Source organism: Tauraco erythrolophus, chromosome 3 (assembly GCF_009769465.1).
Source record: "Tauraco erythrolophus isolate bTauEry1 chromosome 3, bTauEry1.pri, whole genome shotgun sequence".
Classification (NCBI taxonomy): Eukaryota; Metazoa; Chordata; class Aves; order Musophagiformes; family Musophagidae; genus Tauraco; species Tauraco erythrolophus.
This window is the reverse complement of record NC_141467.1, coordinates 14,730,913-14,753,779: the sequence shown is the minus strand read 5'-3', so window position 1 is coordinate 14,753,779 and position 22,867 is coordinate 14,730,913. Positions and strand designations below refer to the sequence as shown.

At 38.3% G+C, this 22,867-nt stretch overlaps 1 protein-coding gene across 1 annotated transcript in view; it reads right to left on the bottom strand.

The window, feature by feature from the left end:
* Positions 1 to 3,241: 3,241 nt before the first annotated feature.
* CDH9 (cadherin 9) overlaps positions 3,242 to 22,867 on the bottom strand; it is a 71,545-nt gene continuing 51,919 nt past the window's right edge. The window contains exons 6-11 of the mRNA XM_086609014.1: positions 22,352 to 22,605; positions 20,890 to 21,026; positions 19,395 to 19,516; positions 6,859 to 6,976; positions 6,522 to 6,773; positions 3,242 to 3,729 (exon numbers count right to left, since the gene is read on the bottom strand). Coding sequence (XP_086465140.1) covers positions 3,242 to 3,729; positions 6,522 to 6,773; positions 6,859 to 6,976; positions 19,395 to 19,516; positions 20,890 to 21,026; positions 22,352 to 22,605 — 1,371 coding nt within the window. The remainder of the gene's footprint in view (positions 3,730 to 6,521; positions 6,774 to 6,858; positions 6,977 to 19,394; positions 19,517 to 20,889; positions 21,027 to 22,351; positions 22,606 to 22,867) is intronic.

Here is a 22,867-nt window from a genome sequence, read left to right as displayed (position 1 = left end):
TCATATCCTGTTTCCTTCATCTTGCCTTCACCAGTAACTTCTCCGAAATCAAACTAGTATCCTTCGATGCATCCTGCACCAACTCTTTACATTTTAAAAACTTACTCGACTTCGCTGACATAAACCTTGTCTGTATCAATCCTTGCTTGGAGACAGATGTATTTTTGTTTTCCTCTCTCCTGATATTATACATGACTGCATGATATTCAGATTTCTGATGACAATTGAAAGATTGCTAAAAGCTCTTCTCTTAGTCCAATCTACTGTGTCTGTCACTGAAAATGAAGTTTGGCTTTACAGTAAGTAAAGGAAGATTTTCCTATATTCTTGTTTTGTTCTAGTTTTTTGGTTTTGTTTTTGCTTTTCCCCCAGTTGTTTATGTTCAAGGGCATAGCTTTTCCTCCTATCCAATCTTAAAGCAGTGCCTTAAAGTTATGAAAATTGCACTGAAGGAATAATGCATTCCTGTGCACTTCCACTTTATCAGCAACACTGTTGAGAAGACACATTCTATAAATCTTTTGCTTTCACCTCTGAAAGACATAAAAAAAATATGCATTCTTATACCATGAGCTTATACACTGGTGTCTTGTTACTACATCACATTCATGTACATGGCTGCTACGTGTCTGGTGGTTATTTTGGCTTTTTTGTGTCACTAAAGTTTTTTACTTGTAACTGTCGTGGGTTAGGTTGAAACCCCCCCCCACACACACAGCCGGTCACTCCCCCTCCCCCACCCCCAGAAATGAGGGAGAGAATTAAAGCAGAAATAGGAAACCCGTGGGTTGAGATAACAATGATTTAATACAGATGATTTAATACAGTGTAGGTGCTCACCACCCCCTCGTATGCGAAGCCCGTCTCGTCCCAAAGCTGAAATCCCGGACGAACGCGAGGCCCCAAAATACAGAGCGGCAGAGAGAGAGAGAGAGAGAAAAGAAAGAAAAACAGCAGAGCAACAGCGCAGCAAGCGCAAAAGAGCCAAAGCGCAAAAGAGCCAAAGCGCAAAAGCCCTTCTTCCCGGCTGACCCTCACTTTTATACTGGGCATGACGCTGCATGATATGGAATACTAATTGGCCAGTTTGGCCCTCAATCTTAAGTTCCACCACAAATCACAAGGGGAATCGTGTCCCCTTGTCCCAGCTATGCTCCCCCCTTATCCCACCGTGCTTCTGCACTCCGGCACACTGAAAAGTCCTTGGAGTTTCACTTCCAACCACAAACATCAGCTTGCTATCAACATTCTTCTCAGAGCGAGCCTCTGAGTAAAACCAAAACACGGAGCTCTTCTAGCTGTTAAAAACTCTGTCCCAGCTAAAACTAGGACAGGAACATAGTGTTGCAGATGTGACGTGCAACTCGCAGTGAACTGTTCAAATGCTTGTTTGGACCTCCCTATCCCCTGACACTACCTCCCATGCTACACCAAAAAAAAAAGGAAAAAAGGGAGTTCAGTGTCAGAAAACCTTAGATATTTCCCTAGACTGGCAGAAGAATATGGTAGAGGGATAAAAAATATATATGTATAAAAATATATAAAAAGATGTAAAAATAGTGAAAAGATAATCTGACAGTCAACAGAGTGGAAAGGAAAATATTAGGCAGGAATATGTTCATATGTCTAGGTGAAGTGACCTTGTGTGCAGCCTATTTATTGTATTTTTGTTAAGACGTAAATGCCTCAAGTAGCCCATGTAACATCATCAATGTGTATCTTAAGTTTCTTTCTGAAAAGATCTGAAAGAAATATCTAAATGATCTAGAGAAAACCTTAAAATAAGATTATTTTGGACATCTATATGCACTTGGTTCTCCCTAAAGTCCATATGACAAATAGAAATGCTATGGAATGTGTACATTCTATATTATTGACATCTATGATTTTTTTTCACTTTATTTTTTTTGTTTTTAAAACAAATGTGGATAAACCTTGCAACTCTCTGTTAGACCACATGTGATCCAGGTAAATTCCTCCTATTTTGTGTTGCAAAAAAGCCATGTGCATTGTAAAAAAACTGATCCAGTAAATAGATTTTAAACAAAAATATATACTTGAGAATTGTCATTAATGCTTTAGAAAATATGCAAATGTATGCACTTCTTTGAAAGAAGACAGCATTAACATCTTTAATAAAATATTAGTCGGACTTTGGTTTTATTGCTTGGCTGGCTTTGATTTAAAAAGAAGCTATTAGTAACGCATCTGATTTGCCTATTTGCCTCAAAATCCAAAAATAATATTAGAATACAAAAGCCTTCCTTTCATTATTGATGTTTGCTCATTCTAATTTTTTTAAAGGCATGATATAAAATTGTTTTCATATCTACCACAATAAATCTTCATGGTTCCTTTAAATAACCAGGCATATATGTATATCTGTTAAATCTTCTCATTGGTCACCTGTTCATATCAGAAGGTATGTGGAGGCGAATTCCACAACGAATCTATATTGTTATGCCATATAGTAATACACATTGCAAGTCAGATTGCATTTATTTATAATCACTTTTTCAAAATAATTTTTCTTTTTTCTACACTGCATTTCCATTACAGAGCACTCTCTCCATATTGTTCTTGCACAGTACATTTCATCCACTAATCCAATGTAAGAAGATGCATTCAAAAAGTAAGTATTGCACAACATGAAGTTTCCTTTGTTCAGAAAGATTGGACATTCCTTATGGTTAACAAAGTACGTGATTAAGTAGTGTTTTTATAAATACTAATTTATTTAATAAAAATACAAAAATATAAATATACATATATAAAAATATCATGATGAAACAACACACAGACATTCTTTAACTCAATAAATATGGCAGTAATATTAATATTTTTTAAAGTATATTTTTGAGATTATGTTACAATGTGGGTGCACACTGTCCCAGCTCATAGGAAAGGTAATGCAAAGGAATTAAAAAAAAATTAAGTTTCCATCTCATTATTAAAGGCACAAAAAGCCTTTTATTGTCTTTTTATTGTCAATGAAAACATTTCATTAGAGGTTTCTAGGCAGAGAGGGTGAATTATAGATTTTTTAAAAATCTGAATCATTCATATTCATTCACTTTGACATATTGATTAAGCAAACCCTTACTAAGACAACATCTAGTTATTGTAAATTTTTTATTCCCGAGTAAGAGAGAGTAGGCCACTTTATCTAGTAACATAGACATGAACTCCACTAACACTGACCAGATTATTTTCTGGTAAGGTAAGGTCACAGATTACTTTCTCAGTCTCGATCGCTGTCATCTCCACCATACATATCTGCTAGTTTTTTAAACCGTGGTCCCCAGTCACTGAGGTAATCATAGTCTTGGTTACCCTCCGTGGTAAGCGATTCCAGGGAGCTGAGTGAATTTGCTATGGAATCATTTCCTTCATAGGCATATGTTGCTAGTGAATCATAAGGAGGAGCAGCTGGGTCTAAATCATTTTCCTTTAACCTCCTATGAATAAAATCTTGGACATCAATGTTTTCCCATAGAGGTGCAGTCCGTCTTATCTGAAATATAGTTTCTGGGATAACATCTCTTCTCATCTTACTTTCCTCCCTCGCTTCTGGATTTCTCAGTGTGCCAATGTCAAAAGCCTCAGTGTCTTCTTCCCCGCCTCCTTCATCATTGTAGGTCACAATGTTGTCCCGAACATCATCCTTTGAGATGATCAAAGGTTCTTTCTTCCTCTGTCTCTTGAGAGCCGTAAACAAGACAACTAATACTGAAAGGAAAAAAAAGATGAATAAAGATATGAGTAGTTAGAAAATAAATACATGAACAAATATTTTGCATAATCTGTTGAACTGGAAAAGTTTTAAACATAAGATGAGAATTTTAGTAGGAAAATAGTGATAAAAGCTATCTCCAAGTTGAAGTTAACAAGGAAAAATAGTAATGATTTTGTAACAGTCAAAAACTTACCTTATGCTTTTTAAACCTATGAGAGCAGTGATTAAAATATTATATATTTGAAATAGATATACAATTAAGCTGAAGTTTAAAAGCAATGTCTTAAAATAGATCATCTTAAAATACATCTTAAAGTACATCCTACTAGGATCTGACTTTGATTTTAGTTTTGTGAAATACTGCCTTTCTGGCAGTCACTAAGGATGATTTCATCAAACGTAGTTGAATCTCCTTGGCAAAAGTAATTCACGCTCTTGAAAGCCAGTGATTTAGGTTTTCATAAGTGCCTAATTCACTTTTGAAAATGAGATCTACAGGTCCTGCTGAAAAGAAGAACCCGAAGACCTTCAGTTATCAATATTATTGATAAAACTACTTTTGACTTCCATGACTGCAAGGATTTGAATTCAATCTTTACTACTAAATGTTTCTTTTTGAAAACATGATCTCTCCAGTTTAAGAAATACTAGTTGAATAACTCTTTCATTTGGAGAGGTAAGGATTGACACAAAAATAAAGCTGTACAGAGGGAAATGAAAAACTGAAGTTAAGATTTGGAAATATATTCTGATGCCTAAATGCTATTGATTGCAGTAGGCATTCAATACTTGAATGCATTTAAAAATCTGACTGTAGTTCCAGTAGCTGGAGTAAATAGAAGAGGCCAGTCAGATTGACTGTCAAGGATGCATAACAGTGGTTGCTGAACCATACATTACAGCAGCGCTGAGCACTTTTGTTGAGTCTTAGGAGCAAAGTTTTTACTCTGAGTGGCTTGAATACTGGTGAATAAAAAGGAAGACTGGACATGCTGTATGTAGGGAGAGGGGAACTAAGATCTTCCACATGCCATAGTATAATACTGTGATTGTAAAGGCTGTTCTGTTTTGTTTGTGGATTTGTATCTGTACAGGATCCATTCTTTTTAAGTTTTCCTAATGCTAGACAAGTAATAGCCCACTTAAGTAACTCTGAGAACTTCATATACAAGCGTAGGGTAGATCACTAAAAAGTTATTCTGAAGTGTCTTTTACAGTTGGGTACCTAGTATGTCTCTCCTATTTTGGGGCATAATGACACCAGTCTGCTATCCTAACACACTCCATCTTGCTAAACAGTTAAATAAGGTGCCAATAACCATGATGTTAGCTGTAGACTAACAACTCTGTTCAGATGCTCTTCAGCCTTACGCTACTCTGGCTTCAGCTATGTCTGTAGCACTAAGTAGAGCAGGGTCTCTGGCCCTTGGGACCAAGAGATGCAAAGTGATCACACTTGCTTTGCACAACATTGGTCCCTGATCCTGCTCTGAGTTTCATGTGCTATCGCTATGGTTCTAAAGCACACTTTGATTTTTGTTTTTGGTTCAATTTTTCTGTACTAAAACATTGCAGCTGATTAGAGTGATGTTTTCACAGTGAGTGAGTAACAGTAGTTACTGGTGTTTCATGGTACCCGTTTCATCCTCTATTTTGGGGCATGAAGGATTGCTTTGAAGACGAAGAGCCTGTGGACATGGTGTTAAGAACTATGCAAGATGGAGAGTCAGATTTTGCAGAGTTTGAACAATAATTGTCTGCTGGAAGTTGTGCCCTGTAAATTCTGCTCAGACTATGCCTGGGCAATGACCTGGGGAATCAAGCTGGATTATGCTGAAACCAAGCCACCGACAATGCCAGTCTAAAAACTGAAAAAAAAAAAAAAAAAATCATCTCCTTAGAATTACATAAATTGACACTTGTAAGCTGTAGCACAGGTGGAAAAGGAAAGAGGTTTTCCACAGTTTGTCTGGAAAGTAGAGATGATGGCACTTTTGAGGAACTTCTCTGGTAAGCAAAACATGCAAGTTGCAGTTTTTATGTTCTTAACACCAGGTTATGAGCTAGCATTTTTTCTAGCTTCTTCACATATCACCTAATCTTTCTAATGCTTCTGCTCTCCCACCACCCATCTAACTTTTATACTCACACTTTATTTAATCAGCTGATCTCACTACCACTTGTAAAAAACTGAACATTTCTCTTCTGTGATGTTGAGCTAAATATTTCCTGGGTATACAAATCGCAAATCATTCATGATTAGATAGCTAATATAACTGATGCTTTTTTAATCACTGAGAAACTTATCACCCAGCTTCAGGAGTATGATTTTAAAGTCCTGAATCTAAATGAAGATCTCTTTATAACATAAAACATTATACAAATGAGCATGATATCTAAAATTGACCTTAGATTTTAAAATTTATTTCCTCCAAATAACATTGGTAGTCTCATTATTTTTGCACATTCTTGCAAATAGTAAAGATGACAAACAGCCCACAATAGCTCCTTCTGCTACTTTCCCAGCTCCTTTTCCATCTTAGAAAACAGCTGGTAAAAAAAAAAACAAAAACAAACCAACAAAACACCACCACAAAAACAAACCAATCCAAACCAAATCAAACCAAACCAAACCAAACCAAAACAAAACAACAAAAAAAACCCCACATCAGATATGAAATATTGTTCTGCAGGGTCATACAAATAAGGAGTTGAAGAATATCAGGGGTCTAGAAATGACCAGACCTTTGCCTAGTCAATTAAACATCTCATCACAGGTACTTGCCTAGCAGGATAATGATGCAGAGGAGAATGGCAACCAGTGCCCCTGTGCTGAGGCCAGCAGGGAGGAGCAGGGCCTCAGCATTGCAGGACTGCATGTTCCCCCGGCTGTCACAGGCACACACTCGAATGGTCAGCGTGCCAGTGCTGCTCTGGATCGGGTAGTCATTGTCAAATATTATGATTGGCAGGAGATAAGTACTCATCTTACTACGGCTGTATCCATTTCTTCTAGTCATAATTCCTGCCGTGTTATCTAGAATGGAAAAGCAAAATAAATAAATATTGCTGGATGAAGTTTTATGTGATATGGGGGTGGGGTGGTACTGATCAGCAGTTACCTTTGTTGTCTACAATGGAGAAGTTTGGATGAACAGCAAATTCTGGCACCAACTCAAAGAAAAATCTGTGTCCTCGAGGAGGCTCATCTCTATCAACTGCACTCACAGTCTGTATCAGCTACAAAGAAAACATTTCGTGCTATTTTAGAAATCTTGTGTTTGAAATAAGGTCTCTACTTGTCATGTCCAGTAGAAATCCAATGAATCTCTATCTGAAGACAAAAACTGAAACTTTCTTTCAAAGCCGAGAGTCAATGCCTCTCTTGAGGTTTTCAAGTGTTTCCAGTGTGTAGGGTGTCCTGAAATCCCACAGACATCAAAACCACTTGTTATTACAGACTTACTTTGTGACTTGTTTTTCTGATATTTCCAGGGAAAGTAAAGCATGACTTCTTCAAGAAATTCAGTAACTGACAAGTAACACCGACACGAATTTTAAGCTTTGCAGCAATTAAGTAAGGAATGGCTTCTTTCTTATATACTTTTTCTGAATATTACTTCAGTGAGGCTTGATACAGTCAAATTTTGGAAGATATTTAGCACCTCTCAGGATGGAACATTGTATTAGACAAACATAATTATAGAGCTACCAAGAATACTAAAGTCTTTCTCATACTATATCTTTCAGAAACCATGTGATGCTGGTACTGTACTGCACAATGAGTATTTGACCCATTATTTCTAGTTAATTTTGGGATACTTTTATTACAGCGATTAAGTTGTTATTAAAAAAAAAAAACCTGTAGAGAAAGTCTGTTTGACCCATTCACTTCCTAACAGTTCCTTCTAAAACAGCCACAAGATTTATTATTTTTATGATTTTTTTTTATTTTTGAGGCATTTTTAGGAACTTGAAAGGTAGTTTGTGAACATCAGCCTTGTACAAGAGGACATTACTACACTGAAGGAAAGATTATGCAGTTTTTCGAAGTGTGGTTAGAATAACAACTACATATTAAGGTCTCTTCTCTTACAAAACATTTGATGGTCATTGCTCTTTAGATTTATTTTTTTTTTAAGTTTTAGCTGTTTCCCAAAATCGGCCAAGTCCCTGTTTATGGCAAAGTAGCCTGTTCAGCATGTTGCTGATTCTCTGATTATATTAACATTTTTCCAATGTCTCATTGCTTTTCTCTTTGCCATAATCTGCCTCTGAGAGTGGCAATACAGACAGCAAGACCAGGATGGTGCTTAATTTTAGTTTTGCATTGCTCAATGCAAAAAAGTAATATTGCTACCAAAAATAAAATCCTTCTGATAAGACTAAAATATCAAATTGAAATGAGAAAATTTTCCTATCACATTTTTACAAGTTTAAAAAGCTAGAAAAAGTGTAAAAGTACCAAAGATAAGAGAGAGAATAAGTGATAATATTTGTGAAATTACTTGCTGAAAAACTCAGGGAGAAAATATCCTGATATAATAGCTACCAGAAATTGCAGTTGAGTATCTTGCGGCTTTTTGAGATGTAATCAGTGGGATGTTTGTAGGATCTGGATTTGATTCCCTTCATGTGTAAATCACATGGAGGAGAACAATTGTGCCAGGCATAGAGGAACGTAATTACATTGAAAACTTATTGTTGAAGGTAAGGCTGAAGAAGAAAAAAAAAAAACAAAAAAACCCCACCTTATTACCTGCTCTAACTATTGGCTGCATAAATTGAGAACCAGCTGTTCTTCCACCAAGAAAGATGAGAGAATAAAAGAACAATGAGAAAGAATGATTGCAGGTGAATTTCTCCAAATGATGAATAGGTGAAAGGAAATTAGAAATGTTATCTAATTAAGGGATTTTTTTTCAGTTATACAACTGTAAATAAAAGATAATGTTAATGATAATCACTGCAGAAATGAAAGACCTGTGGATATTTCCGCTTTAAGTATCACAATTATATAAAAAACATTGGTATTGTTTCATGTACATTTTGAAATTCCTTGTTGGAAATGTATTCTGCCATTTTCGAGCAGTTATGAACATTGAGTTATGATCACTCTTCACCAGAGTTTAGGGAAAGATCTCTGATGCTGTAAGATTTATGACAGAAGAGTTATTTCAAGCAAATGACTTTTACTCAAATATGTTTCAAGCACCTCAGGCTTAGAAAAGATAAAAAGCATTCTCATTTTTTTCTTTCTTCCATAGTTTCCCATGCAAATGAGGATGATTTGGAAAACGTAGTATTATTGGAATTATTTCGAGGGCTGCATGTGCATGTGCATTTCTGTGTGTTTAAAGAAACAGTCTCATACTCTCGAGTGGATCTGATTGGGCAAATGTAAGTTTCATGGGGTCACTTGTCTTCAAGGGTACTGAAAATTTAAGTGTAGGCAATGACATAAAGTTTTCTGGTTTACACTCAGGACAAAGTGGTTGTAGTAGCTTGACAATGTAAGATGAGTTGTGAATAAGGAATTATTCCAACTGGAAAAAATTCTTGAAGAATTTCTTTTATGCTGAAGCCAGAGATTCTGTTAAAGGGTTTGGACATATTTCCCATTGGCATAATTTTTTCAAATGTGGAAATAGTTTGATTATGATACTGTTTTGTGGGATTTTTTTCTCCTGAGTACTGTGTTTTTAAGGTCATGCCTTACATTACAGTCAAAATAATGGTTGTAGTTTATATTCAGGCTATGTTATAGCTATTCATACTCATCTCTGAAAAAGTGATTGGGGATGAATAGACTGCCTAGAAGCAGATTCCTTACACGTATCTGTTACATCCTTAGACGTAGTCTGCTCTCCGTTTTTCTTCAAGCTGTTTTAGAGACAGAAAGTGAGTAAAAACGAGGCAGGGACATTCTGAACTAACTAGGGTTCCTGTGCACTTCAGAGGATGCCCTTACTGTTCCTGAGGCTGCATTTGTGGACACGGAGAGCTGCACAAATAGGAGACTTGGGTCATGAGCTCAGCCTTGAGACTGTCTCTAAAAGGAGTATAGAAACCATTAAAGCAAATGTTAAGCTAGTAGTGCATCTTAGAGGTCAGCATCAGCTAGCCACTTTTTAGATGGGCTTTTCAGCCTGTGCTAGCTTGACATGTCATGCAAATAAACCACGGTTGCACATCAGCTCCAGGGTACAAACTTTAAAAATGCAGCAACACGCTTCAGACAGATTCTTGAAAGGTTCACTGAATAAAGCAGAACAAGATGAGGTCTATGGGTGGACAGATGCAATATATTTTCAGGTAAAAAATTTCTACTAATAAAACAAAATTTGAGACAAATAGAATGTCTGCAATGTAATTTACTGTTGCTTCTTTTCAAAACAGTAGCATATCAGTGGTTGCTACCGTATTTTTAAACATTTTTTCAACGTTCCTTCTTTTAAAATTCACTATAAACAAGACACTGAAAAGTAACATCACTTTCACAGGAATTTAACTATGTTCTGTTGTTGTACAGTGTCTTTTTGAAGTTTTAAAAGAAAGTAATTGTCATATAGCATGAAAATTTAACTTCCAGTCTCAGAGAAGTAAGACCACTGGAGACAGACACTGTTAAGCTAGAGATAGGGCAACAGCTTCTGAATTTTGTTGTTTCTTGTATGCGATTATTGATATGCAGAGGAGTAGATTTTCAATCCAGTTGAATCATTTGGGCTTTCATTCTTGTTATATTATGCTCTTAGTTAAACCTGGATATTGTACAACAGAGAAATTTCTCAAATGTCATTTATCTACTTTCAGCTGTTTCTGAGATAAGACTTAAAAAATATCATTCGGCACTTGAGAAAGGAATTATTGGGGCATTTTTCTTTTTGTTTTTGCCCAATACTTTTTTCAGAAGTGTTACAGGAGAGAACGGAACAAATCCTAGTTCTTGGAGCACTGGCTTTGTCGTTCTTGAAATTTACTACATTTGTTTTCTGCTGAAAATATTTCTCAGGGAATCTGGAAAGGTCTCATCACTTTGTCTGCAATAAACTATGAAACAGTATATTGTGAGAGACACTGTACTTTCGACAATCATCAAAAAGTAGTAGTGTGCAAATGGTATGGGGGAATGGTGGAAGAGCAAATTTGTGTTTTTCCTGTCGTTTCTTTCTCTTGCCCCTCTTCCTGCCTGTATGATCTGGTAGGGCCAATCACTAATCTTGAATGTATTAATAACACAGCACAGTGTAAGTGGGTGGGATGAAGATTTTGTAGATGATTTTGAAGTGGCTACATTTCTCTAGGAATCAATTAATAGTATAGTTCAAGTGTCCCCACACAGAAGTGTCAAAATCAATCCAGCTGTCAGTGGATGGCCATCTTGTCATTTTGTGGTATGAATGATCACATATGTTCAGGCACAATTCTGGCCTGTACACCTGTGTGGTGCTAGCTGCAGAAAGCAGCCTCCATCACGTGTGTGCAAACTTGAATAGGTCTTTGGTATTGATACTTTATGTCTTAACGAAATGTTCTGCAATGCCTGCCACTTAACAAAGCCTTATGTTTGGTAATGCAAAACAGTTCGGTCTTCAAGTCTTGGCTCTGTTCCACAAATGTGCTGACAGTATTAAAGCAGGACTGAATGCTTATCAGAAGTTGGAAAATTCTCCCTTGAACTCCAATTTTTACTTCAAAAGAGAGAGACTGTTAGCATGGGTCTCACTAAATCAAGCAAATAGATGCCTACCTAGAGAAGGCAGCTACAAAGTATAAACAACTCGTGACTGATAATTAGCAATGGCCACATGAAAAATGCCATCTCTGTGTGTTCCATCTGAAAAAGGGAGGGGGAGTATGGAGACTAATGAAAAGAAAAGTCTGCCAGCTTTCTGAAAGAGGAAACAAACTCTCTGTTCTGATATCTGAGAGCCCCTGAATGGCAGGAAAGAATACAGCATCAGAAAAAAAAAAAAAGAGACCCTGTTTATTTTCTTAAATATTATTATTGATGGGTGTTGAAATTAGCTAAATTGTTACTAGCAAATTGTTCTGTTAAATCAGTCTCCTTTTCAAGTAAATCTTCCTGGTTTCCATGGAGAGGACTCATCCTCTAATCCAGCTAAAAAGACCCAATTAATTCTCGTGACAAGGGCATGAGAGAACTTGCACCAGAGCCTTCCCCACAACAGTCCCTGGGGCTCTAGCACGCCATCAAAGGATTAGGGATTTCTGAATTTTGAGAGACGAAGGCTGTGTCATACTTTTCTTTAGCCTGTGTATTAGCCAGAGGAATGGGACTCACATGGTGAAAAACCTGTTCCAGCCTGATGAACGTAGTTGTTTATGCACCCCTAGTGATAATGTTTCTCCCCAGTCATACTATTGTTGTTTGGAGACAAAAGAATGGCAGGGGAGAAAGAGAAAGACTCTGTAGGATTTTTTTTACTCTGACCCTTCTAAGGCTATCTGAAAAACAAAACAAATGCAGCCTCTAATATCTGCTGATGTTGAGAATGTGTAATGAGTCTTGGCAGCAAAGAGCAATATTTGATCATTATGACTGCTTCTTGACGCACCTGAGATTCAGAGAGTGGTGTGATTAATAGCTAGTCCTAATTAAAAAAAAAAAAAAAAAAAAAATTAACTAAATGTGTTTATCTTCTCAGTCTGACTCTGCTACTGTAACACCAGATGTAGAAGCACTGTCGTGATGTGTCATAAAGCAATAATGATTCTAAACAGATAGCTGCTTTAGGTGATCTCTAAAATAAGGTAAAGTAGTATTAATAAATGAACACAACATGATACTGTATTTTTATTGTATTATAGGGAGACTGTTAAACACGAACAATATAGGCTATCTGGAAATTAGTATCCTTGGCCAAAATATTCAAGTTTGTATCTCTATATTCATTGCTATTTTTAGGCACTAAAATAAAAGTAGTCTCATGTACTGAAGGCAGTCTGTTTTCTGAATTGCTACGTTAACTGTATGTAAATGTCCAGATATGAACTCAGATGTCTGTCTTGAGAAAACAAGTTGTTAACAAAGAGAAGAATGGACTGGATCTCTCATTCTTCTGCAGCTACACTTGATGCACACTATCTTTCTAGTATTTTTGTGCATTTTTCCAATTAAGGAAAATAATTACTGGAATTACAATGTTATGCTAGATCTAAGGGAGGTCTGAATAACAATAGGGTTATCTAAGGGGTCTCTGTCATTTCTGTTGTTAGAAAAGCACAGAATTTACCAGAAAGATAAATGAAATTTTATACATTAATGGATATATTATCAAGTATGCTAGATTAGATGGAAATTAGGTTAAGGAAACTGACAAGCAGTGTGTCTAGATTGAACTTGGTTCAAATATATGACAAAACTTGTGTTTGCTGGTTGGTAAAATTGCACATGATTAAATTCAATGAAATCTTCATTTGTAAGCTTTGGAACCTTTCTTTGTATTATGCAATTAAAGTACATGACTTACTTTGCTATCAGTCATTATATTGAGATTTTTAAGGTTTATTTGTCTCAATTTCATCTTGTGCAAAAAGACTTTCTTGCACAGAGAGAATTTAAGTAACATGTCAGCTGTTTGAAATTAATGGCTAGAATTATCTGAATGTATTCCACCTGGAAAAACAGCTAATAAATCATAAAACAAAACTATGAGAGTACAATAACCAGAGTTTTAGGGAATTTTGCTTATTCTGTAAGGCTTGAACTGTATTCTTATGTGACAATTTATGTCATCAGTTAAGACGCAATGCTCTGATCATAAACCTCAGTTGTTTTGAAAAGGATTCCTTGATGATTTTTCTGATATTATAATTCTTTCCATTGTTTTAATTTAATTCACCACTGCCTTTGATATGCGTAATCCTTTATTTATGTCATTTGCATCAAAAAAAGTAAGGTTTTCTTGAAAAAGAATTAAAATAATAGTCAAATACCTCTTCAAAGCCAACTGACTTACTCAAAGTATCTGATCTTTCTCACCCACTTACCTAAATTCCAGTACTAGGTGCAATGAATGAAAAGTAAGTAGAATTGAATACAAACTACAACAATTTACTGTATCCTGTTTTAGCTCTTTTTTGGTGTCTTTTTTTTTTTTTTTTTTTTTAATCTATTAAACCAGTCATAGAATATGATTTAAATTGCAACTGGTAAAGTGCATGTTCTTGCTCTGTCCAGAGTTTTGCAGGATCTGAAATTCCAGACTTATCTCAGGTACCATCTATGCTGCTTCCAGATGTGTATCCATATTCCCCAGCCCTGTAAAGATTTTGAGTGTTGCATAGCCACTGTGCACTAAGGACAAACAAAATGTCCTACAATCTGATCCTTTCCACGTACCTTCCATCAAGCTACCCACCTTTGGTTGGATAATGTCAGCAAGAAAATAGTGAGACACAAGGACAGACTTAAGATGAGTTTAGGGATCCATCTAGGCCTCTCTCTGCTAGAGTAGGAACCCACTCAGATTTGTGCTAGTGAAAATAATGATCTCAAGCACTTTCTTCCACTCAAAAATGCATAAGTCCAGAGAAGAGGCTCACGCATGGACTTAGGCCCATGCTTGAAAGGCAATCTTGAGGTAACCAATCTGCTGTTAAATTCAGTTGTTTGATAAATACTTTCAGAATTAAAAACCAGCAAAGCACACATCTTTCTTTGTAGGTTTTAAAACTGAAATGCTGACTGACATTAGCATAAGTAGATCTTGGTTGCAGCAGCAATAACATTAAAAGACTTCTGTAATATCCTGGCTCTGAGTTCATAGAATCATAGAATGGCATAGGCTGGAAGGGACCTCAGAGATCATCTAATCCAACCTCCCTGTCATGGGCAGGGACGCCTCTCAACTAGATCAGGCTACTCAAGGCTCCGTCCAACCTGGCCTTGAACACCTCGCCTCTCTTGACCTGCTGACCACCCTTCTCTTGATACATCCCAGGATGCAGTTGACCTTCTGGGCCGCATGAGCGCACTGCCGGCTCATGTTGAGCTTCTCATCTATAAACACCCCCAAATCCTTCTCTTCAGGGCTACTCTCAGCCCACTCTGTGCCCAGTTTGTATTTGTGCCTAGGATTGGCCCGACCCAGCTGAAGGACCTTGCATTTTGACTTGTTGAAGCTCATGCAGTTTGCACTGGCCCAATACTCAAGCCTATCAGGGTCCCTCTGGATGGCATTTCTTCCCTCAATTGAGTCCATGGCACCACACAACTTGGTGTCATCGGCAAACTCACTGAGGGTACACTCAATGCCATCGTCAATGTCGCTGAGAAAGATGTTGAACAGCACTGGACCCAGAACAGACCCCTGAGGGACACCGCTTGACACTGGTGTCCATGTAGACATCGCACCATTGACCACAACTCTTTGAATGCGACCATCCAGCCAGTTCTTTATCCACCGAGTGGTCCATCTGTCAAATCCGTGTCTCACCATTTTAGAGACAAGGATGTCATGTGGGACAGTGTCAAACGCCTTGCACAAGTCCAGGAAAACGACATCCGTTGCTTTACCCATGTCAACCAGCCCTGTAGCTTTGTCGTAGAAGGCCACTAAATTAGTCAGGCATGACTTGCCCCTAGTGAAGCCATGTTGGCTGTCACCAACCACTTGGTTATTTTTTATGTGCCTTAATACAGCTACCAGGAGAATCTGTTCCATGATTTTACCTGGCACAGAGGTAAGGTTGACTGGTCTGTAGTTTCCCGGGTTGTCCTTGGTCCCTTTTTTAAAGATGGGGGTTACGTTTGCCCTTTTTCAATATGTAGGAACCTCACCAGACTGCCAGAACCTCTCAAATATGATGGCTGGTGGCCTAGCAACTTCAGCTCCCAGTTCCTTCAGGACCCGTGAATGTATCTCATCAGGTCCCGTGGACTTGTGCACCTTCATGTTCTCTAGGTGTTCCCGGACCTGATCTACTCCTACCCTGGGTGGTTCTTCACTCTCCCAGACCCAGCCAACATCCTCTGTGATTTGGGTGGTGTGGTTCGAGTGTTTGCCAGTGAAGACTGAGGCAAAAAAGTTGTTGAAAATTTCAGCCTTCTCGATGTCCTCAGCAACCAGGTCACCCGTATCTTTCCGGAGGGGCCCCACATTTTCTCTTGTTTTCCTTTTTTCTCTCACATACCTATAAAATCCTTTTCTGTTATTTCTAATATCGCTGGCCAGATTTGACTCTGTCAGGGCCTTCGCTTTTCTAACCTGGTCTCTGAGTACACGAGCAACTTCCTTGTACTCATCCCAGGTTACCAGTCCCTGCTTCCATGCTTTGTGTATTCCCTTTTTCTATTTGATTTTAGCCAGGAGTTCTTTGTTTATCCATATAGGTCTCCTGGTGTTTTTGCCTGATTTCTTCCTTTTAGGGATGCAGTGCCTTTGAACTTGGAGGAGATGATCCTTGAAAGTCAACCAGCAATCTTGGGCTCCCAGCCCTTCCAGGACTTTATCCCATGGCACACCTCCAAGGAGACTCCTGAAGTGGCAAAAGTCAGCTCTTCTGAAATCAAGGGTTTCAAGCTTGCTGAGCTTCCCCTTCTTAGCTGCCCTTAGGATCTCAAACTCCACCATCTCATGGTCACTGCAGCCAAGGCTACCCACGAGTTCAACATTACCTACCAGCCCTTCCCTATTGACAAGAACAAGGTCTAACATGGCATCTCTCCTTGTTGGTTCCTCTATCACTTGGATAAGGAAGTTATCATTAATACATTCCAGGAATCCCCTGGATTGCTTGTTCCCCGCTGTGTTGTTTTTCCAACTGATATCAGGGTGGTTAAAATCCCCCATGAGGACCAGGCCTTGTGAACAAGCAACAACTCCTATCTGCCTATGCAGGGCCTCATCCACATGGTCCTCCTGGTTGGGTGGTCTGTAGCACACTCCCACTGTAAAGTGTCTTACCCTTCCTTTCACCCTGGCCCACAGGCACTCAGTTCTATCGTCATCACTTGCCAGGTGGAGCTCCACGCATTCTAGCTGTTCGTTGACATAGAGGGCAACACCCCCTCTTCATCTCCCCTGCCTGTCCTTCCTGTACAGTTTATACCCCTCTAGTCCAACACACCAATCGCAGGAGTCATTCCACCATGTCTCTGTGATGCCGATCAGGTCATAGCGCTGCAGGCTCACAAGCATCTCCAGCTCCTCTTGTTTATTGCCCAAGCTGCGGGCATTCATATGGAGACATTTGAGTTGGGTCCCTGATGAGGTACCTGGAGCCCCCTGATGATGCTCAAATGTTTCCACAGTAACCAACCCCTCGACAACCCCCGTGCTCTGTCCGCAACCCGGCATGACACCTTGATCCAGGCTGAAAGAGTTGGGGCTGTTCAGCCTGGAGAAGAGGAGGCTCCTGGGTGACCTTATAGCGGTCTTCCAGTACCTCAAGGGGGCCTACAAGAAAGATGGGGAGAGGCTGTTCAGGAGGGCCAGTTGTGATAGGACGAGGGGTAATGGTTTTAAAATCGAGGGAGGTAGGTTCAGGTTGGATATTAGGAAAAAATTTTTTACCATGAGAGTGGTAGAACACTGGAACAGGTTGCCCAGAGAGGTGGTGGATGCTCCATCCCTGGAGACGTTCAAGGCCAGGTTGGACGAGGCCCTGAGCAACCTGATCTAGTTGGAGATATCCCTGTTCCTTGCAGGGGGGTTGGACTAGATGACCTTTGAAGGTCCCTTCCAGCCCTAACCATTCTTTGATTCTATGATTCTATGATTCTATGATCCCTTGCTAATTCACAAAACTGCGTGATCTTGCTAGTGCATTCCTCCCCCACAAGCACTGGCATACTGCATTCCGGCTCCCTTCCAGTGATCCTGATTTCACCCTCACCCCCTTTCATACCTAGTTTAAAGCTCTGTCTATGAGCCCTGCCAATTCCCTTCCCAAAACTCTTCTCCTTCTGTGGGACAGGCTATTACCATGCCTTTCTAACAGACCTGGCCTCTTGCAGATCCAGCCGCTGTCAAAAAACCCAAACCCCTGCCAGATACACCAGGCTCAGAGCCAGGTATTAATCTGTTGGTACTTCCTGCCTAATTCCTCATCATTGCCCACAGCTGGAAGGATAGAGGAGAACACAAGCTGTGCTCCTGATCCCTTGACCAAGTGCCCCAAGGCTCTCAAGTCCTTCTTCATTGTCCTTGGAGTGGTTCTTACTAATTCCTCACTGCCTACCTGAAACAACAAAAGGGGGCAATAGTCTGAGGGCCATACTAGGGAAGGAAGCTTTTTCCTTACATCTTTAACTCTGACCCCTGGGAGGCAACAGACCTCCCTGTGCAGCGGGTCAGATCTGCATATCGGGCCTTCTGTTCCCTTAAGCAGTGAGTCACCAATGACAATGACCCATCTTTTATTCCTTACTGATGAGGTTTTAATGCCGATAGCAGTCCGACTAGGCTTTGGTGACACCTCAAGCAGGGTGAACCATCATCCTCAGTGTTATCCAGTTCCCCTTGCAGAGCACCGTACCCGTTATGCAAGGACAGCCGGGGGGGCGGGGGAATTGCCAGGCAGTTATGCTTGCCTCTCCGAGCAGGAACCTTGTGCCATTGCCCCCTGTCCCCTAATTTCTCACTTTCCCTGATCCCCTCTAACCTCTCTACTTCTTCTTTCAGCTCTGCCACAATCAGATTATGGAAGTTGTCAATTTCCTTCTCACTTTCCCTAATTATTCTTAACCTACTCACCTCCTCCCTGAGCTCCAACACTTCATCCTGGAGCTGCACCACCCGGTTTAGCAGGTCATCAACCTGCTTGCACCTCACACAGCCATCCTCAGGATTGCTCCCAGCTACCAGGGAAAAGCTATGACATTCCTCACAGCCTGTGACCTGAACACCAATATCCCTTCGAGCGGGTGCAGAAAGCAAAATTCTCCTCCTCCGAGAAGCCACCATGACTCCCTAATAAGGTGGAGCACTTCAGTCCTGTCCAACGAGCTGTAAGCAACAGCAGTTGTCCCCTCGTTAGGCAGGAACAATAGGCTTGCTCGTCATTGTTCTGTCTCCTTTCTCAGCTCCCAGTTGCCACTTTATTTTCTCTACAAATCTTATCATCTTTTTAGATTATTACAGAGTTGCTGAGATAGTTTAGAAAGAGATATGCATGAGCTTTGATCAAATCCAACTCAACTCCAAATTCAAGTTCAACTTACAATGGAAACAGTTGCATTTTCTTTTATTTGTGAAAAAAAATATTTTTCACATCTCTTTTACTGAAGCATAATAAAAGATTTTCCTGTTTTGTGTACTTGAAGGTGTTGTTACATTAACTAAGGATTTGAAAAAAATCCAGAAAGAAATGGAATTATCAAACAGTATAAAGAGGTTTATAACATTACACATAACTAGTTCTGAAAAATATTTTCTGATATTAGGGATGAAAAAACACCTTAAAGTACAATTTTGTATTGTGTACTATGTTATTATACTAAGGTAAAATCCTGCATCTTTTATCTCTTCAAAACTTTTTGAATCAACTGGCAGTTTCTGTGGAAGGTAGGGAATAAAAATGTCGGATTGGTTTGCAGTTTTTCGATTTAAGAGATGTTGAAGTCTTCATGATGGTATTTCAGGAGAGTTTAATTACAAGTTCTTCAGTAACATAAGTATTTGTTTACCTGTCCTGCTTTTGCATTTTCACAAACAAATGTTTCATAGTATTTGGCGAATTCTGGTGCATGATCATTTATGTCTAAAATCCGGATGAAGACAGGTATCTGGCTACTTTGTTTAGGATTATCTGAAACAAGAAAATTATTTATATTACAATGCAATGATATACAGTCTAATTCTATGAAAAAAAAAATGAAATTATCTTTTTATTTTCCGATGGACACTAGAAATTTTCATTTATCTTGACTATTTAAAAACAATTGTATTTGATTTACCATACATTCCATATGCATAAGACCCCTATCTATATTTGAAACAAAATGTTCTATTATAGTGTATGTACTTTCAAATAATAAAAAGCATACTTAAATTGATTTGCATGAAAAACAGGTCACTGAGTTATTATTGATGTACATTCCATACATCCCTGCAGTAAGAAATTCATTGTAAAAGCTATTTCCTGAGGTTGAGTTGTCAAAAACATTTACTTGTTCATATAAGTAAAGCATTTAAACGGTGCCGGTCAACAACACTACCACAAAAAAAAAAAAACCACGAACCTCAAAGGTCTATTCTCCCTAAAATGTGAAAATCAAAACAAAAAATAGAGATAAGTAGAGGTTATCATCAATTGGCCTTCACAAACTTGACCTCTGAGGTTAAGCTATCACTGGAGATGAATCTCACAGTACACACATTGAAAATGGAGACCATATTTGGTCAAATTTTTGACCAAACAATGAAAAAGCATTTATGAAGAAAAGGTATCGGTCTTTCTGAAAATGGGCATATAATTCATCTATCCATATCACCCGACTCTCAGACTGTAAAGCATATAGACTCCTGGGGAATCTATAGGGAGAATCGTTGTTCCCTAAAATCAGTGTCTCTGTTTCCCCTCTGATGACTGTTATAAGATGGCTGGAAAGAAAAGACAGGCAAGAGGCATTCAGATCTAAAAGTTTCCAACAGAACAATAAATACTCCAGGTGAAAGACTTAGAGAGAGAGTTTATTTCAGACATGAAGGGGAAAGATTTTCCTCTAGTCTTCAAATGAAGTCATTTACTGAGATAAGTTAAAGCTGTTAAGATAGAGCACAATTTCTTCTGCTGTTTACAGTGGTCATTCTGATAATGTGTTATTTGCCTGTCACGGACATCTCTTTTTCCAGGGATATTCCCAAAGGCTTAGCTTAGGATAGAGCCAGTGTATCACACTTGCACCAAATTATTTGCTTGGAATTCTCAGAGAACCAGTTAACGTGTCTAATATATACTGTACATGGTTTTGTTGAGCCCAAATTATCTTTTCATAAATGAGCAAAGATAATCCTGAAGTAGTAAATTGAACTTTTAGATGTGCATTTAAAGATACTCTATCTGTTGATAATATCTGAATAAGGACAAAACTTAGAAAACAAGATAAATCATAGATACTGTAGAATTCAGTTTTTTTCTGAGTTCTAATGTTCTTCCAAGATAAATGATCTCCAACTTACTGATTTCAGTTGCTATGACAGTGATGTTGTGCCAGGGAGTTTCTTCCCGGTCAAGTGGCTTTGAGATGAATAAGGATCCGTTTCCTGAATAGACGTTGAACATTCTGTCAAGGTCAGTGTGTCGATCTACAGAATATCTGTCAAGATATAGTACAACTGAGCATCACTATCTCCTGTTACAATCTCTAGTTTAGCTCACAGCCACATCTAAAAGTTTTCTAATTTTAACTGCGGTTAATCAAGAATGTTTTCTCTACAATCAACCTGAGCTTTCTTGTAACTGCCTGAGGAGTGCAGCATGTTAAAAATACTGAGAAACAATTTTTTTAAAACTAGCGAGCAGGATGAAAAGGAAACTATTTATGTGTGCAGTTTGTTAGATTGATATTTTAGATTACATTTTGGTTTATAAAGTGAATGTTGGAATAACAACTAAAATTGGACATTCTTAGATAATATTTTTTCAAATTAATTGTTTCCTGGAGAACTCAGTCATCAAATGACACACATTGCAGATATAATTATCAATTCATAACAAAGTATTTTTGAGATGTCATAAGGACCATCAAAATCACCAGAAAAAAAATCTTTGGATTAGTTATTTAAGATTAAAATTCTTAAAATCTTATTTTATGACATTTGCTTTTGCTTTGTTCTTTTCCAGCAAGCAAAATCCTGACTTACAAGTGTTTCTTAATTGGTGTAGTAGTTACCAGTCACTATCAGGTTAAATGGAGATTTTATACATCGATTACTTAAAATTATTTATTTTTCTTCCTTCTCTCACACCTCCTATCCCACACTGTAATGCTGCAGGACATAACAGGTTTGTTCAGGAATGCAGAAATCAGGTTTCCTAGTCAGTTACATGGTAAATACACAAATTTCAGTGTTGTGTTTGTCAATGCAGATAATAATAGCAGATGGCTAACAATTACAGCAATTTCACAGCACTGAACTCTTACCTCTAATTGTTATGACTTTCTCGCAATCATTTCCTATTTAATATAACGTGATCATTAAATAGTTAAACTATGGAACATGATAGACAGTATTATGTCTAGGGGATTATGAAGGTACAGAAGGCTGACTGCTATCAACCAGCAGGGAGCATGGAAATAATCTGTTTTGAGTACTTTACGTAAGTTCACTGTTAGAAACATGGTATAAAAGCAAAATCTTATGAACAGTTTGGTGAAAGTACTAGAATATGATGCCAGTTAAATGCTGACATCTCCTTTCTTTTTGCCTGGTGCCTGTAGGCTGTCCTTCAGTAGCATGCCTGCACTGTTAAACGTGTTTACCTTCACAAGCTCCCATAGATATTTCCCTGCTCAACACTTTTCAGTAACTCTATGGTCTTAATTACTCAAGTGGCTCCCTATTACATTGCACTCTCATCACACTTTGTGTAGGAGACTTGACCCACATCTAAAATATTTTATACTGTGTAACAGCTTACTTTATTGCATTTTTTGTTATATCCGGATCTTCAGCTACAACCTGCCCGATAATATTTCCTTCCTTGACATCTTCATCTACTTCTATTAAATACCAGGGTCTGCTGAACACTGGAGGTTCGTCTACGTCTTCTACAGAAATTTTGACCAAAGCCGTGTCTTTGAATGGTCCCAGCTGAAGAAAACGAGGATCAGGATGAGTGTTGGTTGCTTCCACTCTTAAAGTGTATAACATCTTGTTTTCGAAATCCAGATGCTGGGGAGCAAATAATAATAATAAAGAAAATTGTGTCACTTTACAGGAAATGTGAGTCAGTTTTATAATGCTGAATTAGAATTGTAAGCGTTTTTAGAAGCAAAAGCTCTAAAATTTAATGCATCTTGGAGAAGATGGAGTATGTTAGGGCTTGTTCTAGATATAAGAAAAATAACGAGTATTATAGGGCAGCAAAGCAATTATTATCCCTCTGCTTACTACATGTTCAGGTTCCTGGAAAACCAGGAGGGGTCAATATATA